The following is a 21,959-nucleotide window of genomic DNA, read 5'->3' as shown; positions in this document are numbered from 1 at the left end:
AAGGTAAAGGAGATTGTGAGCTGCTCTGAGACTCTTCGGAGTGGAGGGCGGGATATAAATCCAATATCTTCATCTACCTCACAGGGTGCCTGTTGTGGGGGGGGGGGGAAGGTAAAGGAGATTGTGAGCCACTCTGAGACTCTTCGGAGTGGAGGGCGGGATATAAATCCAATATCTTCATCTACCTCACAGGGTGTCTGTTGTGGGGGAGGAAGGGAAAGGAGATTGTGAGCCGCTCTGAGACTCTTCGGAGTGGAGGGCGGGATATAAATCCAATATCTTCATCTACCTCACAGGGTGTCTGTTGTGGGGGAGGAAGGGAAAGGAGATTGTGAGCCGCTCTGAGACTCTTCGGAGTGGAGGGCGGGATATAAATCCAATATCTTCATCTACCTCACAGGGTGCCTGTTGTGGGGGGGGGGGGAGGTAAAGGAGATTGTGAGCTGCTCTGAGACTCTTCGGAGTGGAGGGCGGGATATAAATCCAATATCTTCATCTACCGCACAGGGTGTCTGTTGTGGGGGAGGAAGGTAAAGGAGACTGTGAGCCGCTCTGAGACTCTTCGGAGTGGAGGGCGGGATCTAAATCCAATATCTTCATCTACCTCACAGGGTGTCTGTTGTGGGGGAGGAAGGGAAAGCAGATTGTGAGCCGCTCTGAGACTCCTCAGAGTGGAGGGCGGAATATAAATCCAATATCTTCATCTACCTCACAGGGTGTCTGTTGTGGGGGGTGGGAAGGTAAAGGAGATTGTGAGCCGCTCTGAGACTCTTCGGAGTGGAGGGCGGGATATAAATCCAATATCTTCATCTACCTCACAAGGTGTCTGTTGTTGGGGAGGAAGGGAAAGGAGATTGTGAGCCGCTCTGAGACTCTTAGGAGTGGAGGGCGGGATATAAATCCAATATCTTCATCTACCTCACAGGGTGCCTGTTGTGGGGGGGGGGGAGGTAAAGGAGATTGTGAGCCGCTCTGAGACTCTTCGGAGTGGAGGGCGGGATATAAATCCAATATCTTCTTCTTCTTCTTAAATGTGATGGCCAGAACTTCCTTTGGAGTTCAATTATGCTGGTCACAACCTTGCTCCTGGCTCCACCCCCAAAGTCTCCTGGCTTCACCTCCAAAGTCTCCTGGCTCCACCCCCAAAGTCCCCATATATTTCTTGAGCTGGACTTGGCAACCCTAACACAAAAGCTCATACCTTGAAGAAGACTTTGTTGGCCTTCAAGGTGCCACTGGAGACTGGACTCAAGCTTTGTTCTACTGCCTCACACCAACACGGCTACCCACCTGGATCTATTCCCATGTTATAGTTATACTCAGGGCTTTTCTTTCTGTAGAAAGGGCCCAGTGGGAACTTATTTGCATATTAGGGCACACACCCCCTGGTGCCAAGCCAGCTGGAACTGCGTTCCTGTACATTCCTGCTTAGAAAAGAAAAAAGGCCCTGGTTATACTGCATGAGTGTAAAACACAACCAAGAAACATCTCAGTAGCCATGCTAATAGGCCAGAACGGGGGAAAGAATAATGCACATGACCAGTGTTCCCTCTAAGCTGCAGAGTCTTGTGAGCAAAAATTCTACTATGGGAGCTACTGGTACTAAAGTTGTGAGCTCCTGCATAAATTTAGTTGCTCTGGGGTCATCCTGCCTGAGCTAAGACAAAAATGTGTGAGCTGGAGGCTAAAAATCCGTGAGCTAGGTCACACTAACTCAGCTTAGAGGGAACACTGCACACACACCCCATTCCCACTTCAACCCACAGTAACATTTGCCTACAGAATGTTGCTGGGCTGCAGACTTCAACTAAACTATCTCACCAAGGCTCTAGTCCTCATGAGAGTTAAAAATATATCTAAGATGAAATACTCGGGAGAGACCTACAATAACTAACCAAGCAGGGTGGTATTGCCAGTGACAAAGGAGGTTTTCCCCGTGACCAGCCACAGAAGAATTAAAAATGCATAAAGCAATGAATTAAGCAAATACATGCAACAGATTGAATCTGCATAATTTATACGGGTCCTAGAATTTGTGAGCTTGATTTCCAGCAGAGGATTTGGATGACCAGGGATTTTTTTTTTTTTTTTTTTGGGGGGGGGGAGAGACAACAAGTCAAAACTAAACACAAAGCGCACACCGCCTTATCTATGAACCGCAACCAGTGTTGCACAATGCAAAATGAGCTTTCATGTCGCACACGCGTTGACCCTTCCAAAGCCGTTGTCACAGCTACAGCTGTAAGTTGCCGCATCTGCCTCTCTCAAATACCACACAGGCACACACACAACATCCTAGCTGGGCCCCCAGAGAAATATCTCCCACACATTCCTTCCCTCAGTCACACCCCACCACTTTCTATATAGAGCGGAAGCTGCATTCCGGGGATTTAGAGAAACCAGATAACCGTCAAGGAGCCGTATGCAATAGTTCAGGGGAGAGAGAGAGAGACACCCCCCCATCCCCCGGGGTGGACCTCGAATTCAAGCCAGAAGAGGACCCTATTTTCACTGCCCTCTAGGGTTGCCAAGTCCAACTCAAGAAATATCTGGGGACATTGGGGGTGGAGCCGGAAGACTTTGGGGGTGAAGCCGGGAGTAAGGGTGTGGCAAGCACGATTGAACTTCGAAGGGAGTTCTGGCCCTCACATTTCAAGGGATCGCACTCCTTTTAAATGCTTTTCCTCCATTGGAAATAATGAAGGACGGGGGCACCTTCCTTGGGGGCTCATAGAATCGGACCCCCTGGTCCAATCTTTTTGAACCGTGGGGGGTATTTTGAGGAGAGTCATCAGATGCTAAGCTGACAATTTGGTGCCTCTACCTCAAAACACAACTCTCCTAGAGCCCCAGATATCCATGGATCAATTCCCCATTATACCCTATGGGAATCGTTCTCCATAGGGAATAATAGAGTGCCCAGCAGATATTTCCTCCCCCCCCCCCGCTTTCTGAAGACCCTGAAGTGGGGGGAGGGTCTTCAAACTGGGGAATTCCCTGCCCCCACCTGGGGATTGGCAACCCTACTGCCCCCCCCCCCATGATGTCCTAACGAAGCTGAAGGGTCTTCTGAGCACACGACGAGTGCCTTTTGCTTTCTGTTTGAAGAGGTGGGTGGAAGGGCTATTCAGACCAAAGCACACGACCCCCATCCCACCTCAAACCACAGGAATGTTTGCTCACAGAATAGCCGTTTTCTGTGGATGGAGAGCACCGTTCAGACATGGAGCACAAACGGCCGAATTACAGCACCGTTCCTCGGGCTGCCAACTTCTAGGCGGGGCCTGGAGATCTCCTGCAATCACAATGGGTCTCCAAACAACAGGGATCAGTTCCGTTGGAGAGATCGGCTGCTTGGGAAGGTAAACTCTGTGGCATTATACCCAGCTGAGGCCCCACCCCTCCAGGCTCCACCCCAAATCTCCAGAAATCCCCAACCCAGAGGTGGCAACCCTTACGCGTTTGTAAGACATGATGCTTTGGGACGGACAAGCTGGGAATGGAGGAAGGAAGGGGAAATGCTTGACCCCCAAGGTTGCCAGGTCCAACTCAAGAAATATCTGGGGACTTCGGGGGTGGAGCCGGGAGACTTTGGGGGTGGAGCCCGGAGAAAGGATGTGGCAAGCCCAACTGAACTCTGAAGAGAGTCCTGGCCATCACATTTAAAGGGATCCCACACTTTTTCAATGCCGTCCCTCCATTTGGAAATAATGCAGGCTAGGGGGTACCCTTTTGTGGGGGCTCACAACATTGGACCCCCTGGTCCCACCTTTTTGAAACTTCAGGGGTGTTTTGAGGAGAGGCAGAGCATGCTATGCCAAACATTTGGTGCCTCTATCTCAAATGAACAGCCCCCCCCCCCCGAGCCCAGATACCCACAGATTAATTCTGCATTATACCCTATGGGAATCAGTCTCCATAGAGTATAACAGAGTGCCCAGCAGACATTTCCCTCCCCCCCCCCCACTTTCTGTTAACCTTGAAGCGGGGGTGAGGGGAACGGCCTCCAAGGGATTCCCCTGCCCCCAACTTGGAATTGGCAACCCGATGACCCTTCCCCTGCCATTTCTCTGCTCCAAATGGTGTCCTAAATGGTCTCCCTCACTCCTCCCGGGCTATTAAAAAAGCACGTCTGCAACAGGGTCACATAGATCCCATGGACTGCACTCTGATAACACACCGACCCCCTCCCCTTAGGTCCATGATAAGAATAAGAACATAAGAGAAGCCATGTTGGATCAGGCTAATGGCCCATCCAGTCCAACACTCTGTGTCACATAAGAACATAAGAGAAGCCATGTTGGATCAGGCCAATGGCCCATCCAGTCCAACACTCTGTGTCGCATAAGAACATAAGAGAAGCCATGTTGGATCAGGCCAATGGCCCCTCCAGTCCAACACTCTGTGTCCCATAAGAACATAAGAGAAGCCATGTTGGATCAGGCCAATGGCCCCTCCAGTCCAACACTGTGTGTCACAAAAGAACATAAGAGAAGCCATGTTGGATCAGGCCAGTGGCCCATCCAGTCCAACACTCTGTGTCACATAAGAACATAAGAGAAGCCATGTTGGATCAGGCTAATGGCCCATCCAGTCCAACACTCTGTGTCACATAAGAACATAAGAGAAGCCATGTTGGATCAGGCCAATGGCCCCTCCAGTCCAACACTCTGTGTCCCATAAGAACATAAGAGAAGCCATGTTGGATCAGGCCAATGGCCCCTCCAGTCCAACACTGTGTGTGACAAAAGAACATAAGAGAAGCCATGTTGGATCAGGCCAATGGCCCCTCCAGTCCAACACTGTGTGTCACAAAAGAACATAAGAGAAGCCATGTTGGATCAGGCCAGTGGCTCATCCAGTCCAACACTCTGTGTCACACAGTAGCCAAAAAAAATTATCTATATCTATATTATATTATATTATATTATATTATATTATATTATATTATATTATATTATATTATATTATATTATATTTACACACATATATATATACACACTGTGGCTAATAACCACTGATGGACCTCTGCTCCATATTTTTATCTAACCCCCTCTTGAAGCTGTCTATGCTTGTAGCCGCCACCACCTCCTGTGGCAGTGAATTCCACATGTTAATCACCCTTTGGGTGAAGAAGTACTTCCTTTTATGCATTTTAACCTGACTGCTCAGCAATTTCATCGAATGCCCACGAGTTCTTGTATTGTGAGGAAGGGAGAAAAGTACTTTTCTCTACTTTCTCCATGAGTCAGGAAGTCCTCTTGCACAATTAGGGTTGCCAATCCCCAGGTGGGGGCAGTGGATTCCCTGGTTTGAAGCCCCTCCCTCTGCTTCAAGGTCATCAGAAAGTGTGTGTGTGTGTGGGGGGGTGGCGGGAAATGTCTATTGGGCACTCCATCATTTCCTATGGAAACCAATTCCGATAGGGTATAATGGAGAATTGATCTGTGGGTATCTGGGGCTCTGGGGTGGCTGCTTTTTTAGGTAAAGGCACCAGATTTTCAGTATAGCATCCAGTGGCTCTCCTGAAAACACCCCCCAAGTTTCAAAAAAGATGGGGCCAGAGGGTCTAATTCTGAGAGACCCCCCCCCAAAAAAAAACGATACCCCTATCTTTCATTGTTTCCAAATGGAGGGAAGGCATTGAAAAAGTGTGTGGTCCCTTTAAATGTGATGGCCAGCACTCCCTTTGGAGATCAATCGTGCTTGTCACACTCTTGCTCCTGATGCCAACCCCCAAAGTCCCCAGATATTTCTTGAATTGGACCTGGCAACCCTATGCACAATTTTGTCCACCCTCCTGCAGTGAGCCTGAAGACTTCCTGGTTTAGAACCAGGCCTTTTAGAAATGAACTGGGGTTTGTTTCTTGCCGGGCTTCTAAACTGGGATTTAACGATCATTGAATGAGGTCTGTTCAGTTCTGAAATGCCTTCCCTGTGTCACAAAGGACTCGCCTTTTGAGGTTTGAGGTCGCTGGATTTGTACGAGACAAGCAAAGCGGTTCAAATGACATTCGGAAGAATAACACAAGGCAATTGCTGGAGTTACATGGCATTGCCCATCATTGGGTGACAAAGGGTTGTTGTGTGAAACTCAGGCAGCTTCCACACTCAGGGGTACCAGCTTTTATTATTTCCTGGATCTCTTTGCATCTGCTTTGTACCTCCGACCCTTAGGTTGTGGGCATTTGATTATTCGTCTTAAGAACGAAATTTAGGATCACTGAAGGCACCAGCCCAATCGTTTGTCCCTAGTATATGAGATTCAAAGACAGCCTGCATTTGAACATGGAGGTTCTAGTTAGCTAATTCGTATACAAAGCCATATTCTACATTCATGTCACCCTTTCTACACAACTTTGCGGGATCACAGCAAAGGTCCATCTAATCCAGCCACTTTTCTAACAATGTCCAGCTAGATGCCCCAAGGAAGCTCATGAGCGGGGTAGGATAACACCAGGATTTCCCCATTCCCCCCCAGTTTCCAGTATATACAGAGATATATTGCCTCTGCACAAGGAAGTTCTAGTTGCTATCACAGCTCATAACCACCAGTACTCCTAAATGCTGTGAGTACTGGGTAAGACTTGAGTTCTCTGCACATTTCCTTGCTTCTATGGATTTGCAAAACAGAGAAAATGATTTGCGTAATGTACCCAGACGGAAGAACTCAGTCGTGTGTGCAAGTACATCAAATGCTGGTTTTTGTTGTTAAAAAGAGAAGAAGCAAGCACAGAGTATACGAGACCCCTGTGGAATAGCAGCTGCCCGATAAGACTGCAAGTGAGAGAAAGGGTTAACAAACCCCCCCCCGGCTTCGAGCCACACCCACTTTGCCTAAGCCCCTCCCCTCTGCCACACCTTCCAGCCCCGTTTTCCCCACCACGTGCCGAGGGAGGGAGACACCTACAGTTGTTGAGAAAAAGCAAGACGGCAAAACCCAGCGTGGAGGTGGCCAAGAGGATCAGGCATATGTTGCAAGGGATCATGAAGTAGCGGACCACCAAGGAGACTTTGTGTTGGTACATCCGGTCCCGCTCCAAGGAGCCTGGCCCCATAGGATACTGGCAAGCAGTCATGCCGCTGACCGGGGCCCAAGCCCCCACAGGCAGATCCAGGGCAGCGGTTCCTCCGGGCACGCAGAAGCCCCGCCCCCCACACCCGCCCGCTTCCAAAGGGGCAACTGGCTAAGTGTTTTCCGGCATGGCCATCCTCCAGTCGGTGCGCACGAGGGGCTCAGTTTTCAGGAGGAAGGCTCCGGCGATGCAAAGCCCATCTTGAGGCTGTCATCGAAAACCAAGAAAAGGAACTCCAGGTGTGCAGGGGTGTGTCAGTGTGTCAGTATTCTACCAACGGCCCGTTCCGCGTGGGACTCCGCGCTCCTTCCAAAGCAAGTCACTGATACCAGGGTTCCATCTCGACAAGCCAATCCGTCCGCTTCTGCCACGGAATGAAAGGAAGCCCCCAAATCCCACTGACTCCAAGATGCTGCCCACTCCCACCAAAAGATCCGGAGGGAGGCAGGCTGGTGGGCAGGCCTCAGAAAGAACGACTGTGGGATGACTCCACGGCTTTCCTGGAGAAAGGAACTATAATCCGGACTGGTTTTCCTCGTGTGGAGTCGTAGAAAGAATCAGAGCAGCGGGGGTGGGGGGGGGAGGCAGACTCCTCCAAGAACGGCAAGTGCTAATAGACTCTTCGGTTGCTCTCAAAAGGCGTGGCTCTCTTTATTAAACCATCAACTCGGTTGCCGGGTGGTCTCTGGTCGTGGAACGAGTCTCGCTTCAGCTCATGCATTTCTCAGACTACGAGTGCATCTATGCAAGAGAGAGGCAGAAAAGAAGCAGACCCCCGTAGATAACCCTCAAACTTAATCCCAAGAGCTGGCAAAGGCACTCTCTGGTCACCTCTCCGCTCAGCAAGGCCAAGCTCTGCTTTCCCTTCCCAAAGAATGCTGAAGTCCATGGGGGGCTCAGCTGCAGTTTCTTCGATAGCAGCTGCCGCCAGCCTCCTGTTCTTCTCCGCGTCCCCTCTCGGCTCCTTCCTTCAACGAGGGGCTACGAGGGAGCTGCGCTGACTCCATTCCCTGCCTTGGCATCGGCTGGAATCGGCTGAATTCACTGCCCCCTCCTCGTGCCACACAACCCCTTCCTGGAGAGCCAAAGGCACACGCTCAGAAACCAGTGGAGAAAATATATGTTTCCCTGCCCCCCACAAGTGCACCGGCGACAAAAGGTGAAGATCAAGGGATCCCGGAGTCCTGACAATAGAACAGGGTCTATGCGCCGCACAAAACAAGAATCAAAATCAAAATCAAAAGCGCCGGAGCATCGCCACCCACACCCAAGTTTCCTGCGCCCCCAGCAGTCCGAGGTGGCGGCAAAGGAAGGAAAGAAAGGTTATTGTCCTCTGTCGTCCCTGAGCCATTGCCGTGGGCTCGCTCCCAGCTCATCACCAGTGCGAGCTGTCCCTCTCTCATCCGCAGGTAGCTTCATCCTTTCTCGCTCGCTCTCCCAGACACCGGTCTCCTCCCTCCCCTGAAAGAGAAACTGCTCAGCTGCCGATCGCTCTCAGAGGAAGAATAAAGACAGCGTGAAAAGATTAGAACAAGAGGGTTACGAGGACAGCCGGGGTCTCCTCCTTCGCACGGAGCCACTCCAAGTGAGAGCCTGAGACGGAAAGGCAGTAAAAAAACAAAGGCAAGAAAGACTGTGGAAAGGGGAGGTATCTCCTCCCCGGGGTTTCTCTAGGGAGCTGTTCTCATGCAAATAGGACGCAGCCACCTGTGGTCATCCGTTGCCTTCAAAGATACCTCCAGAGCTACAGACACCTGTGAGCATCTTCACGGAGATGGGGGCAGGAGCGAAGGACCGGCTGGCCGTGCTGTTCACATCTCATCGCCTGCCTCGGAAGAGAGTGAAAGGAAAATTACCTCTTCCCTTGCCTCTCCCACCAGCCGACCCCCCCGCCCTGCTTCTCATTTGTGAACTCAAGATGTTGAAAGGGGCGGAGAAGATAATGTCAAAACTCATTATGTGCGTGTCTCTCTCTCTCTCTGCCACTCCGCGCTTCCCCCCCTCGTGGAGCATGACACACCCTCGTGGTGCAACCAGACACACAGCCTCGGTCCCCTTTCAATGCCTGCTTGGGAAAGGCGAGGAGGGGGCGTCCGGACAGCCCTCGGGGACACGGATCCGACTGCACGCCCGGCTAGAAGAGAAGGCTCAACACAAGACCCCTTTGAATACAGGGGGGGAAGTCTCTTTTAAAAGGAATGTTCAGAGGCGCCTCCAAAGAGATGAGATCGAAAGTCAAGGGCTGGACTCATTGGAGTGAAATTTAAACAGCTGTATCCAAAAATAAAAGAGGACAGAACTTGTATTTTTTTGTACCCTGCTTTGTTCCTCATAACAGGTAGGAGGCAAGCCAGTTGGCAACAACTTATTTGGCGCAAAAAAGCAAATTCAGGAGGCTGGGGGCTACAACGACGCTTTGTGCCGCTCACCTATTGGTCATGATGGCTAAATGGAACTTCCATGTGCTAGGGCAGTATACCTCTGAATGCCCGACACTGCAGGACAAACAGCAGAACAGGTTTCTCAGAAGTACTGGGATGGCCACTGCTGGAAACAGGATGATGAGACAGAGGCCGTATAACTAGGGGGAGATAATAGGGGAGGCCTGTTATTTCCACAGCCTGCTCAAGGGTTTCCTAGAAAACTCTGCTTAGCAACTGTTGGAAACTGGATGTTGGACTAGATCAGGGGTGTCAAAAATGCAGCCCAGGGGCTGAATCAGGCCCCTAGAGGGCTCCTATCAGGCCCCCTCTCGAGCAACTGGCTTCCTTCTCCCTCTCTCTTGCTCCCTTCTGCATCTTAGCTTGCTTTGCCAGGCTTGCTCAATCGCACAGGAGCTACAGAGCAAAGCCTCTATTTTCACCATTGGCTGAAGCTCCTCTCTTAGGGAGGGGGGGAAGGCAGAGCTTATTTTTCTGTCAATCGCACAGCAGAGCTACTGACCCAAGCCACTCTTCCTTCTATTGGCTGAGGCTCCTCCCACTCCTGGTCCTTGGGGAAGGAAGGTAATAGCCAGAGCTTCCTTTGCCCGGTTCCCTGGATCCCATGGGAGAAATACAAAGAAGCACCTTTAAGACTGAGTGCTAATGTTGTAAGTTTTTAAAAAAAATAATTAACTGTGTTTGTCTGTGTGCTTTTATAAAGTTTATCTCTCTACTACCTGGCCTTACATTTTATTACACACATGGTTCGGCCCTTCAAGGTCTCATTTATGTCAGATCCGGCCCTCATAACAAATGAGTTTGACACCCCTGGACTAGATGGACCAATCTGGGAGGTCTTTCCTTCGTGTTTCTAGACATCTAGTCTATGGATTTCACCTCCCCCTGGCCCTGTATAAATACAAGCCCTCTTTTCTCCCTCCTGAGAGGCCCTAATTCTATAGGGCAGAGCTCCTGCTTTTGAGCACATGCTATGATCCAGCCCCGTAACTTGGAGATGCTGAGGAGGCAGCTATAACCTCTGGGTCAAACCCAAGATTTGACCACCCTTTACGGGGGGGGGGGGGACAAGACCCACGCAAAAGGAAGCTCATCCATATGCTGGGAAATACTGCCATTTATTATTTCACAACCCAGTTCCAAAAGCCCCATCTCGTTTCCACCTTTCCTTTGTGCCCATCAAGCCTTCAAGCTCACAGCATGTCCAGTTTCCTCATTCCAAAATTCCACACTAAATGCATGCCCTTCTTGACGCTCATTTCACATATAAACAGCTTATCAATCTAGAAACGACAGCATCAAACGTCTGGCTTGGGAAGACCGTCAACAAAACAAAATGGTCTCCTGATGACCACATCTGAAAACAAGAAAGGGCGGATTCCCGACTGTGATGTCTTTCTAATCTCTACCGATGAGCCACCATGAGCTCTGTCGGGGGGCCTCACGCCATGAGGTGCTTCTCAGTCACACCAGTACTTGAACCCAGAACTTCCTAGCGGGAAACCGGGTCTGAGCAGAGAAAGAAAACACAGAGATAGGGTGTGCTTGGGTACCCCCTTCAGACAGAGCTATGGTTGCAAAGTCTGGGTTGGGAAATTCTTGGGAGATTTGGAGGTGGAGCCAGGCAAAGGGAGGGACCTCACTGAAGAAAGGAAGCTGCCTTATACAGAACGGTGAACCCACTGCTAGCACCACTGGTGGACCTCCTGAGGGCACTTGGGTTTTTTGCTGCTTTGTGACACAGAGTGTTGGACTGTATGGGCCATTGGCCTGATCCAACATGGCTTCTCTTATGTTCTTATGTGACAGACAGTGTTGGACTGGATGGGCCATTGGCCTGATCCAACATGGCTTCTCTTATGTTCTTCCGTGACACAGAGTGTTGGACTGAATGGGCCATTGGCCTGATCCAACATGGCTTCTCTTATGTTCTCATGTGACTCAGAGTGTTGGACTGGATGGGCCATTGGCCTGATCCAACATGGCTTCTCTTATGTTCTTCTGTGACACAGAGTGTTGGACTGGATGGACCATTGGCCTGATCCAACATGGCTTCTCTTATGTTCTTATGTGACTCAGAGTGTTGGACTGAATGGGCCATTGGCCTGATCCAACATGGCTTCTCTTATGTTCTTATGAACCTGACCATTGGCCCATCAAAGTCACTATTGTCTACTCACGCCAGTAGTGGCTCTCCAAGGTCTCGGGCAGATGTCTTTCACATCATCTCCTGCCTGGTCCTTTTAACTGGAGATGCCGGGGATTGAACCTGGGACCTTCTGCATGCCAAGCAGAGTCTCTTCTGCTGAGCCACAGCCTACCCTCAAGGCCACACAGTCCTTCCGAGCAGCCATCTTCTCCAAAGGTACCGATTTCTGCAGTCTGGAGATCAGTTGTCATTCCAGGAGAATTCAGGCTGCACTTGGAAGGTGACAACCAATGTTCCCTCTAAGCTGCAGAGTCTTGTGAGCAAAAATTCTGCTTTGTGAGCTACTGGCATTAAATTTGTGAGCTGCTGCCTCAATGAGCGTGCTCTGGGGCCATCCTTCCTGAGCTAAGACAAAAACGTGTGAGCTGGAGGCTACCAAATCTGTGAGCTAGCTCACGCTAACTCAGCTTAGAGGGAACACTGGTGACAGCCCCAGATACCAAAGTGAATCAAGATGTCTGTCAACAGATCCAGCAACCCCTTTCCGGGGCTGGATAGCCCACAAGCCCTGCCTAGTCCTCTCCTTCCCTTCCACGACCCAGCAGTTTCCTCACAACACCCCAGGCAGCTCTACATGCTGAAAAATGAGGGCAACGCTCCCCCTCAGGTAGCTGGAGAGGTAACCCACCGGTGAGTCACCGGAACTTTCCACCACCCACATGCAGGAGACGGAGGGGGAATGGGAAAGAGGGGGGAGGCGGCGACGTGCGTCACTCTTCCTTCAGGGGAGGCCTACAAAAATCAGTGGAGGGGGAGAGCGTCAACACCTGCCACCTCACACCGCTGAGGAGCTATAAACAGCATAGGATCGCAAACAGAAACAGAAAAGAAGATCCCGCCACACTGAAGTATTATACAGCACCATATAATGTTTTAAATTGTATTTTATTGGTTTTTTAAAATTGTTTTATGGAATTGATTGTTAGCCGCCCTGAGCCCGCTTGCGGAGAGGGCGGGATAGAAATTTAAAGTAATAATAATAACAGCAGAGGAAGATTTTACTAGACAGCTTGGGGACAGACTTCCGAAAGGCCTACGCAATCTGCGATCCATTCCCTGGGCCTGCTGGGTGCTGGATGGTTCTCCTGATTTCGGCTGACGGGTTTCATTCAGCCAAGTGGGTTTGCTGCTGATGTTGGCCCGCACTGGGTCAGGAGAAGATCGGTCCAGGCCGTTCCGCTCTCCCAACAGGGCTTGCCCGGATGCCCTAGCAAAATCACGGCAGGGAAGAACACCATCTCGAGTTCCGCGCCGTTTGTACCCAACAGTCAAAATGGTTAAAAACGTATCAGCGGCCCTGCCGGAAGAAACCAAAAGTCCACTGGGTCCGACTTGCTGTTTCACATGGCAGTCAGCTAGATGTCCTTGAAATTCTATATTTACTTGTTTCATTTCTCTCATGCCTTTTCCCCCAGCGGGGACCAAAAGCGGCTTACGCTAATCTTTTTTCCTCCATTTTGTCCTCACAACAATCCTAGGCAGAGAGTAGGTGACTGCCCCAAGGTCACCCAGCAAGCTCCCATGGTTGAAGTGGGGATTCGAACTTGAATCTCCGAGATTCTAGCCAAATACTAGTCCGCTATACCACACTGGCTCACAGTGAAAAGCCAAAGGCCTTCACCTCACCCTGCCTCTGCCCTCCACTGCTGTCTGCAACAGTGCTGCAGCGATACATTGCCTCTGGACATGAAGTTTGCACCCAGCCGCCCGTAGCAAACAGACCTTTCTCTTCTATGCATTGGCAGACCCTGTTTTTAAAACCATCAAAGTCAGAGGCCATTGCCAGGATGGGTGATGAAGAACTAGAAATCTTGGAGCCCAACACCTCAGCAAAAAATGAGGCACTGAGTGCAAAATTCAGCTTCTTGACAGCTCAACTTCTTTTAAAAGTCAAGTTTCTAGGCCTCATGAGGGCAGAGGAAGGCTTGAAAAGCTATGGGAAAGGCTTCTTGAAACCTGAGAAGCCAAAAGGAGGTGGTTAAATTAAGATTTCCTCCTGTTTTGGAGAGGGGCAGACACTGCCTTTCTCTATGAATAACCTAAATAATTTAACTGCAGCTATTTGCAGTTTGCATTATTTTTTCTTTAAAAAAAACATTTATTGAATGACAACAACAAAAAGATCTGTATTATTTTGCATAATTTATTCTGAGTTTGGGGAAAGAAAGCACGTGGTTTCTATTTCCACCTTATTTAGCAACGTCTCTGAGATGATATCAAGCACTTCCCAACACACCTGCAAACATAAGGACTAGACTCTTGATGCCTCTCAAAAGGCCACGGGTCTCAGGAAGCCCAATTTTCTTCCTTCTAAACCCCGCTCCCTTTGGCCAGGCCCACAAGCCCCTCCCCCAGAGGAAAATGGGAGCCGGGCTGCCCCAGCAAAAGCAGTCTGAGCTCATTCATTCCCAAAGTGTTCGGAGTGCAGGGTAACGTGCCAAAGAAGGGCAGCATTTTATTATCCCCTTCCCGAGGCCTAGATACACAAGCCCACCCCAGGCCTGTGACACTGCTGTTTTTATAGACACGCCAGGGAATTTCAGACCCATGTTCTTTTGAAAACCCTGGACCTCATCCAAGAGCTTTAAATCTCCCCGTCCCTCTCCACACCCCAGCAGGGAAAAGAAAAGACCGACTGCAAATAATTCATTAGCATGTCTCCATTTGCATGTTTCAATATGCACACAAACAAACAAAAAAAACCCCTACCAAATCCCAGAGGGATGGGAGGAATGTGCCCTTAAAATGCCCCCTGAGGAGGGCGGGAAGCCATCCCCCCCCCCACAGCCCGCCTGCCCCCCCAGCGGTGGACTCTAAAACCCTCCAAGGAAAACAAGAGGGGTCAAAGCAAGCCCTGTACTTTCAAACAAGGCCGAATTCTTACGGGCAGAAGCCAACCAGCAGCGCTCCAGACTGCTGGATCGATTGCGTGTTCCTCGATACCCTCAAAATATTCTCTGCACTCAAAAAAGTGCGATGGAGGAAACGGGTCTGCTCTTCCCATCTACCTGACGCACCAGCTTTCTGCATGCAGGGAACGGAACGTTTGTACGGCGGAAACCTCAGTCGCGTGGGCTCCCGGCTGCAGTCTGGAGTAGTGGCACAGCCGGCACACGGACTGCTTCAGAGGAAACGGAGCCTTTGTGGGTTGAACTACCAAAGGGCGCAAAGGGACGGTGGCTCAGTGGCACAGCATCTGCTTGGGAAGCAGAAGGTCCCAGGTTCAATCCTTGGCATCTCCAACTCAAAAGGGTCCAGGCAAGTAGGCGTGAGAAACCTCAGCTTGAGACCCTGGAGAGCAGGGGAGGGACGGTGGCTCGGTGGCAGAGCATCGGCTTGGTAAGCAGAAGGTCCCAGGTTCAATCCCCGGCATCTCCAACTAAAAAGGGTCCAGGCAAATAGGCGTGAAAAACCCTCAGCTTGAGAGCCGCTGCCAGTCTGAGTAGACAATACTGGCTTTGATCGACCGAGGGTCTGAGTCAGTAGAAGGCAGCTTCATATGTCCCTACCTTCGAAGATTGAGCTGGTGTGACAAATAAGAATTAAACCACACAGGGAAGCATAAGCCCTGGCCGACTTCCCGTCTTTTCTCCCTTGGGCACGTGTCAATTACAGGGGCACCCAGGTTCTGCCAGCGCCAACTCCAGTAGTCTAGGAAGAGAGCTCTGTGCAGGCTCAGAGACGCTGCTTTCTCAGGGCAGGAAAAGAATCCCTGCATTTGAGTCCCAGCATCTGGAGTCAAGCACCGGCAAACCGTCTTTCTTCTGTACTTCTAGGCCAGTGAGGTTGCAGAAATCTGGGAGCCTTCAAAAGCTGGCCAATGGAGAAAGTCAGGAACAATGGACCGCTTGCCCGCCTATTACCCAGCTTCCCCTGCTCCTCGCCCTCAGGGAGGGGGCCTGGATCAGTGGCAGAGCATTAGCTTGGTGCGCAGAAGGTCCCAGGTTCAATCCCCGGCATCTCCAGTTAAAAAGGGCCAGGCAGCAGGCGATGAGAAAGATCCTGGAGAGCCGCTGGCGTTCAGAGCAAACGCTACTGAGCTAGGTCACTCCGAGTTCAGACTCAGCAGAAGGCCTTCAAATGCTTTGTTAGCAGACCTATCGGGGAGTGTCTGTGGCTCAGTGGTAGAGCATCTGCTTCGCACGCAGAAGGTCCCCGGTTCAATCCCCAGCATCCCCAGTTAAAAGGACCAGGTTGGAGGTGATGTGAAAGACCTCAGCCTGAGGCCCCAGAGAGCGGCTGCCAGTCTTTGATGGACCGAGGTTCTGATTCAGCATAAAACAGCTTTGTGTCCGTTCAGTATGTTGCTGACAGGGGAGACGCTGTCCCTCTTGCAGGACAAACGCTCTGCTCAAGCAGCAAAGCCCCACAGCCCTGTTCTGTGTTTATGTGAACCGAGCATGCCCCAAAAATGATGTAGTGGCAAATTCTGCAATGCGCAGGGATTCCTCGGCTTGACAGGCAGGTTCTCCGGAGCTGATGAGTCAACCAAGAAAAGAAGAAGATACTGGATTTATATCCCGCCCTCCACTCTGAATTTCAGAGTCTCCGAGCTGCTTACAATCTCCTTTACCTTCCTCCCCCACAACAGACACCCTGTGAGGTGGGTGGGGCTGAGAGAGCTCTTACAGCAGCTGCCCTTTCAAAGACAGCTCTGCCAGAGCTATGGCTGACCCAAGACCATTCCAGCAAGTGCAAGTGGAGGAGTGGGGAATCAAACCAGATAAGAGTCCGTGCACTTAACCACTACACCAAACTGGCTTTGGTGTAGTGGTTAAATGGTTAAGGGTTTTGGGAGGCTTACTTAGAGGGTGGGGAAAACTTTGATTATCAATATGCATGCTTTGGGTTCGTCTCTTACTGAGCCACTTGCGCTCAGCAGAGCCTACTCCCTTTGGAGTCCACCCCACCCCAGAGGCGAGTGCATTCCAGGAAAGCCCTATTGTGCAGGGCAGTAGGAAAGCGGCTTCTCGCACCCGCTCCTCAGAACAGCCATTTGTCCATGCAAAGCTCGCATCTCTGAGCGCCCTCTACTGCCTGTTCATGCCCACGGCAAATTGATCCACGACTTCTTGCCTCGTTTTCCGAAACATAAGATATTCATCTAATTGCCTATCTTGTTTTCTCTAGTACAAGAAGAGAAGAGGGGAAGGAACGCTCTTGGGAACCAGGAATTTAAATTTTAAAACTTGTACCAGCCCCAAATAAAAGATTACCAAACTGATTCAATATCCTCCAGTCCAAATGTCAACATTTATCCTTGTAGAGACAGTGTTGCAGATTGCATTTCGAGTTTATTAAAGCTAGAATAGACCGGTGCCTCGATACTTTGCAGTTGAACGAAAGTGCTGGCAAAACGCCTTGGTATTCTCTGGTGCTAGTGAGATGCCTCCAAAGGTGGCCAGAAAAACATGGTCTGTAGCTGAACAGGTGTTCATAAATGATTTAGAACTTGTTCATAAAGGATTTGGAGTTGGGAGTAAGCAGTGAAGTGGCCAAGTTTGCAGATGACACTAAATTGTTCAGGGTGGTGAGAACCGGAGAGGATCTGTTGGGGCTGGGTGAGTGGGCGTCAACGTGGCAGATGAGGTTCAATGTAGCCAAGTGCAAAGTAATGCACATTGGGGCCAAGAATCCCAGCTACAAATACAAGTTGATGGGGTGTGAACTGACAGAGACTGACCAAGAGAGAGATCTTGGGGTCATGGTAGATAACTCACTGAAAATGTCAAGACAGTGTGCGATTGCAATAAAAAAGGCCAACACCATGCTGGGAATTATTAGGAAGGGAATTGAAAACAAATCAGCCAGTATCATAATGCCCCTGTATAAATCAATGGTGCGGTCTCATTTGGAATACTGTGTACAATACCGCACCTCAAAAAGGAAATCTGTGTACAATACCGCACCTCAAAAAGAGGTCCATCAGTGGTTATTAGCCGCAGTGTGTGTATATGTGTGTATATTTTGGCCACTGTGTGACACAGAGTGATGGACTGGATGGGCCACTGGCCTGATCCAACATGGCTTCTCTGATGCACTTATGTGACACAGAGTGATGGACTGGATGGGCCATTGGCCTGATCCAACATGGCTTCTCTTATGTTCTTATGTGACACAGAGTGTTGGACTGGAGGGGCCACTGGCCTGATCCAACATGGCTTCTCTTATGTTCTTATGTGATGCAGAGTGTTGGACTGGATGGGCCATTGGCCTGATCCAACATGACTTCTCTGATGTTCTTATGTGACACAGAGTGTTGGACTGGATAGGCCACTGGCCTGATCCAACATGGCTTCTCTTATGTTCTTATGTGACACAGAGTGTTGGACTGGATGGGCCACTGGCCTGATCCAACATGGCTTCTCTTATGTTCTTATGTGACACAGAGTGATGGACTGGATGGGCCACTGGCCTGATCCAACATGGCTTCTCTTATGTTCTTATGTGACGCAGAGTGTTGAACTGGATGGACCACTGGCCTGATCCAACATGGCTTCTCTTATGTTCTTGTGTTTAGGTGAGAAAATCAGAGCTCCAGCTGGGGCTTGCCCCATTTCTCTTTCAGGTAGTCCCTGCTTTTACGCTCAAGCAATACTCCCTCGAAGCCAGGGGTGTCACACTTATTTGTTATGAGGGCTGGATGTGACATAAATGAGACCTTGTCAGGCCAGGCCGGCATGTGCCAGGCCGGGCCATGTGGTTACCTACTTAAGATGAGGTCAGGGTGGCCAAACTGCGGCTCAGGAGCCACCTGTGGTTCTTTCACATATATTGTGTGGCTCTCGACACCCCTGCCGCCCCATCGGCTGGCTTGGAGAAGGCATTTTAAGTTAAAGTTGTTTTCTTTCTGCCTCCCCTATCTACCTTCCATCCTTCCCTCCTTCCAACATCTGACATTCATGTCTTGTGCCTCTCAAACATCTGGTGGTTATTCTATGTGGCCCTTACATTAAGCAAGTTTGGCCACCCCTGGTTTAGGTAGCAGAGATATAAACTTAAGGGGGGGGGGGTGTTTTAAACAACATGCTTGAAACATTAGTACTTGTTGGTCTTAAAGGTACTTTCTTTGTATCTCTCCCATGGGATCCAGGGGACTGGGCAAGGAGCCTCAACCAATGGAGAAAATCGAGGTTTTGCTCTGTAGCTCCTGTGCGATTCAGCAAGCCTTGCAAAGCGAGCTGAGACGCAGAAGGAAACAAGAGAGAGGGAGAAGGACACAGACAAGAGCCAGTTGCTCGGGGGCCTGATAGGAGCCCTCCGGGGGCCTGATTCAGCCCCTGGGCTGCATGTTTGACACCCATGCTCTAGGTAGAGAAGCGCAGTGACATTCTTCTTCCACGGCCTGGGCACTGCTGAGGAAGACTTCTGAACGTCTTTGCCACTTAGGGTTTCCAGGTCTCTCCTGGCTTAAGGGCAGGGTTGCCAGGTCACTCTGTGGGGGGGGGGGGGTCGGCAGCTCCAGGTTGGGAAACAATTAGAGATTTGGGGGTGGAGTCTGGGAAGGACAAGGACCTCAGTGTGGTACGATGCCATACAGCCCACCCTTCCAAAGCAGCCATTTTCTCCAGGGGAACTGAATTCCAGGAGACCCCCTAGGTCCTGCCTGGAGGCTGGGCACCCCTATCATTCCTGCCAGCATGGGCAACCGAAATCCACAGAGAAACAGGCAAAAGTGCGTGGATTCTCTGGTCCTCTCTGTCTCGCAACATAAGCTGTCCCCGTGCTCCGCTCACAAAGAGTTGCTTCATTTCCCAAAGCCTTACAGTTGTCTCCAGCAGCAACAATAAAAATATTTTTGTATGGCTGGGCAGTGGTCTCTCAGCTGGGTCCCCCAAGGGAAGCACAGGGGCGGGATTCTAGCAGGAGCTCCTTTGCATATGAGGCCACACACCCCTGATGTAGCCAATCCTCCAAGAGCTTACGAGGCTCTTTTTTTGTAAGCTCCAGGAGGGTTGGCTACATCAGGGGGTGTGGCCTAATATGCAAAGGAGCTCCTGCTCGAATCCCGCCCCTGGGGATGCATGACCGACAAGCGGAATTCTGGAACCTTTCAGTTTATGGGATCCGATGGGATGGAACCGGAAACCCTTTTGCTGCCTGTGAAGCCGCCCAAATCCCACTGATTCCTCACCGTAACCAGCTGTACGCTGTTCGCGCTCATCTCAAATTAGGGAAGCCGCTTTGAGGAAAGGGGGTTGCGACTTGCTTGCAAAATCGAGCCCCCTCCCAAGCGATGGATTTTAAAAACTGAAGTAGAAACAGGGGCGGGATTCTAGCAGGAGCTCCTTTGCATATTAGGCCACACACCCCTGATGTAACCAATCCTCCAGGAGCTTACGAGGCTCTTTTTTGTCAGCTCTTGGAGGATTGGCTCCATCAGGGGTGTGTGGCCTAATATGCAAAGGTGCTCCTGCTACAATTCCACCCTTGGGTAAAAATAAGACTAGGGGGGAGGGGAGAGGCTTGAATGCACGGAGAGAGGCATTGGAAAGGGGATTTAGGCCACCTTTGAGGGGCAAAGAAAGAGGGGTCACCAGAGCTCAAGAGGAGGCAGTCCAGATTCTTAACTCCCTCCGGCTCTGTTGCTGCCTGCATCATTATGAAGAGGGAAAATGTTTTGTGACAAGAGCCCGTTCCCCGCCTCCCCCGGCCCCCACGACGTCCCCTCTCCAGCTTTCAAAACCGGTGTTAAAATGCATTAAGACCCAGCCGACTCCTTGAAAGCCCCAGACTGCTAATGGGTTTATTACTAAAGAGCTCTCTGCAAGAGCCCGACAGCTGAGGCCCTCGCCAAGAGCAGCCCAAAGGAGGGGGACAAAGGCCGACGAGGGGGAGGAACAGGGGACGGTCTTTGCCCAACGTCTTTGGAGGGGCCGTGGCTCGGTGGCAGAACGGCTGCTTGGCACGCAGAAGGTCCCAGGTTCGATCCCCGGCTTCTCGACTTGAAATGGACCAAGCAGTTGGTGGTAGGAAAGACCTTTGCCCGAGACCCTGGAGAGAGGCTGCCAAGCTGAGTAGAAAATATCGACTTTCATGTGCCGATGATCTGATCCAGTGTAAGCTTTATGTAGACAGATCGGTAGCTGCGTTTAGTCCGTCTGCAGCAGTGGAAAAGAGCAAGAGTCCCGTAACCTTTTAAAGACCAAGACCGACTTCCCACTAGCTTTACGCCGCTCTCACGCTCCTCTTCTCCGCGGGGCTTCCGTCGGATTTCACACCATCTGCCCCGGGGCTGCAACTCGCTTTGCCTTTTTCACGCGGCAAACGGAAACCGGTTTTTAGAGGCTCTTGTTTGCTGCACGAAAAAGGCGGAGCAAGTTGCAGCCCCCGGGCAGATGGCGTGAAATCCGAAGGAAGCTCCTCAGAGAAGAGGAGCGGGAGAGCGACGTAAGGCTAGTGGGGAGTCAGTCGAACAAAATTTGTGGCAGGGGAGGAGCTTTTGTGAGTCACTTTTCACTTCAGATGTTTGAGGGTTCCTGGGTGAATTTCCTGGTTCTTTAAAGGAGCTGTGACTCTCCCCCCCATCACAACTCAGAGGGATAGTCCGTAGAGCCAGTCCTTTGGAAAATGAGGTTTAGCATCCAAAGAGTATAGTTGTCAGGTCTGGGGTTGGAAATTCCTAGAGATTTGGGAGTGGAGTCTATGGAGGGTGGGGTCTGGGGAGGGGAGGGACCTCAGCTGAGTATACCACCTTAGATCCCACCCCCCCACCCCCCAAAACAGCCATCTTCTCCAGGGGAACCCAACTCTGTAGATCAGCGGGAATCTCAGGCCTTACTTGGAGGTTGGGGAACCCTAACAACAAGGGATTCTCTGATCTTGCTTGATTGCATCAATCGTGCAGGTGAATAGCCCAGTTACTCTGTCAATGTGGAATAAAATTCAAGCCCAGGAGCACCTCAAAGACCAGTCATATTGCCCAGGGGATACACTTTCATCAGCCAAAGCTCGCTTCGTCAGATCAGACTGACATATACCTGACCAAGAGAGCTCACAAAATCTGTAAAGGTGGGCAGCCGTGTTAGTCTGTTAGACTCACAGATGTTCCTACCCTGCCATAATTTTTGTTAGGCTTTGAGATGCTAAAAACGTAGTCCCCTGCGCAAGCACCGGTCGTTTCTGTCTCTGGGGTGGCGTTGCATCGTGATGTTTTCACAGCAGACTTTTTTTACGGGGTGGTTTGCCATTGCCTTCCCCAGTCATCTACACTTTCCCCCCAGCATGCCGACC

At 50.7% G+C, this 21,959-nt stretch overlaps 1 protein-coding gene across 6 annotated transcripts in view; it reads right to left on the bottom strand.

The window, feature by feature from the left end:
• AGRN (agrin) overlaps positions 1-21,959 on the bottom strand; it is a 489,507-nt gene that overhangs the window by 244,851 nt on the left and 222,697 nt on the right. The window contains exon 1 of one of the 6 annotated variants that reach the window (XM_060259436.1): positions 6,911-7,150. The exons of the other annotated variants lie outside the window; for them this stretch is intronic. Within the exon in view, the coding sequence (XP_060115419.1) occupies positions 6,911-7,079 (169 nt within the window). The 5' untranslated portion in view covers positions 7,080-7,150. Of the gene's footprint in view, positions 1-6,910; positions 7,151-21,959 lie in introns of those variants that run through there. 6 annotated transcript variants of the gene reach the window in all.

This window comes from Heteronotia binoei, chromosome 18 (assembly GCF_032191835.1).
Source record: "Heteronotia binoei isolate CCM8104 ecotype False Entrance Well chromosome 18, APGP_CSIRO_Hbin_v1, whole genome shotgun sequence".
NCBI lineage: Eukaryota > Metazoa > Chordata > Lepidosauria > Squamata > Gekkonidae > Heteronotia > Heteronotia binoei.
Note: the sequence above shows the minus strand (reverse complement) of the source record. Positions and strands in the feature narration are given on the sequence as shown.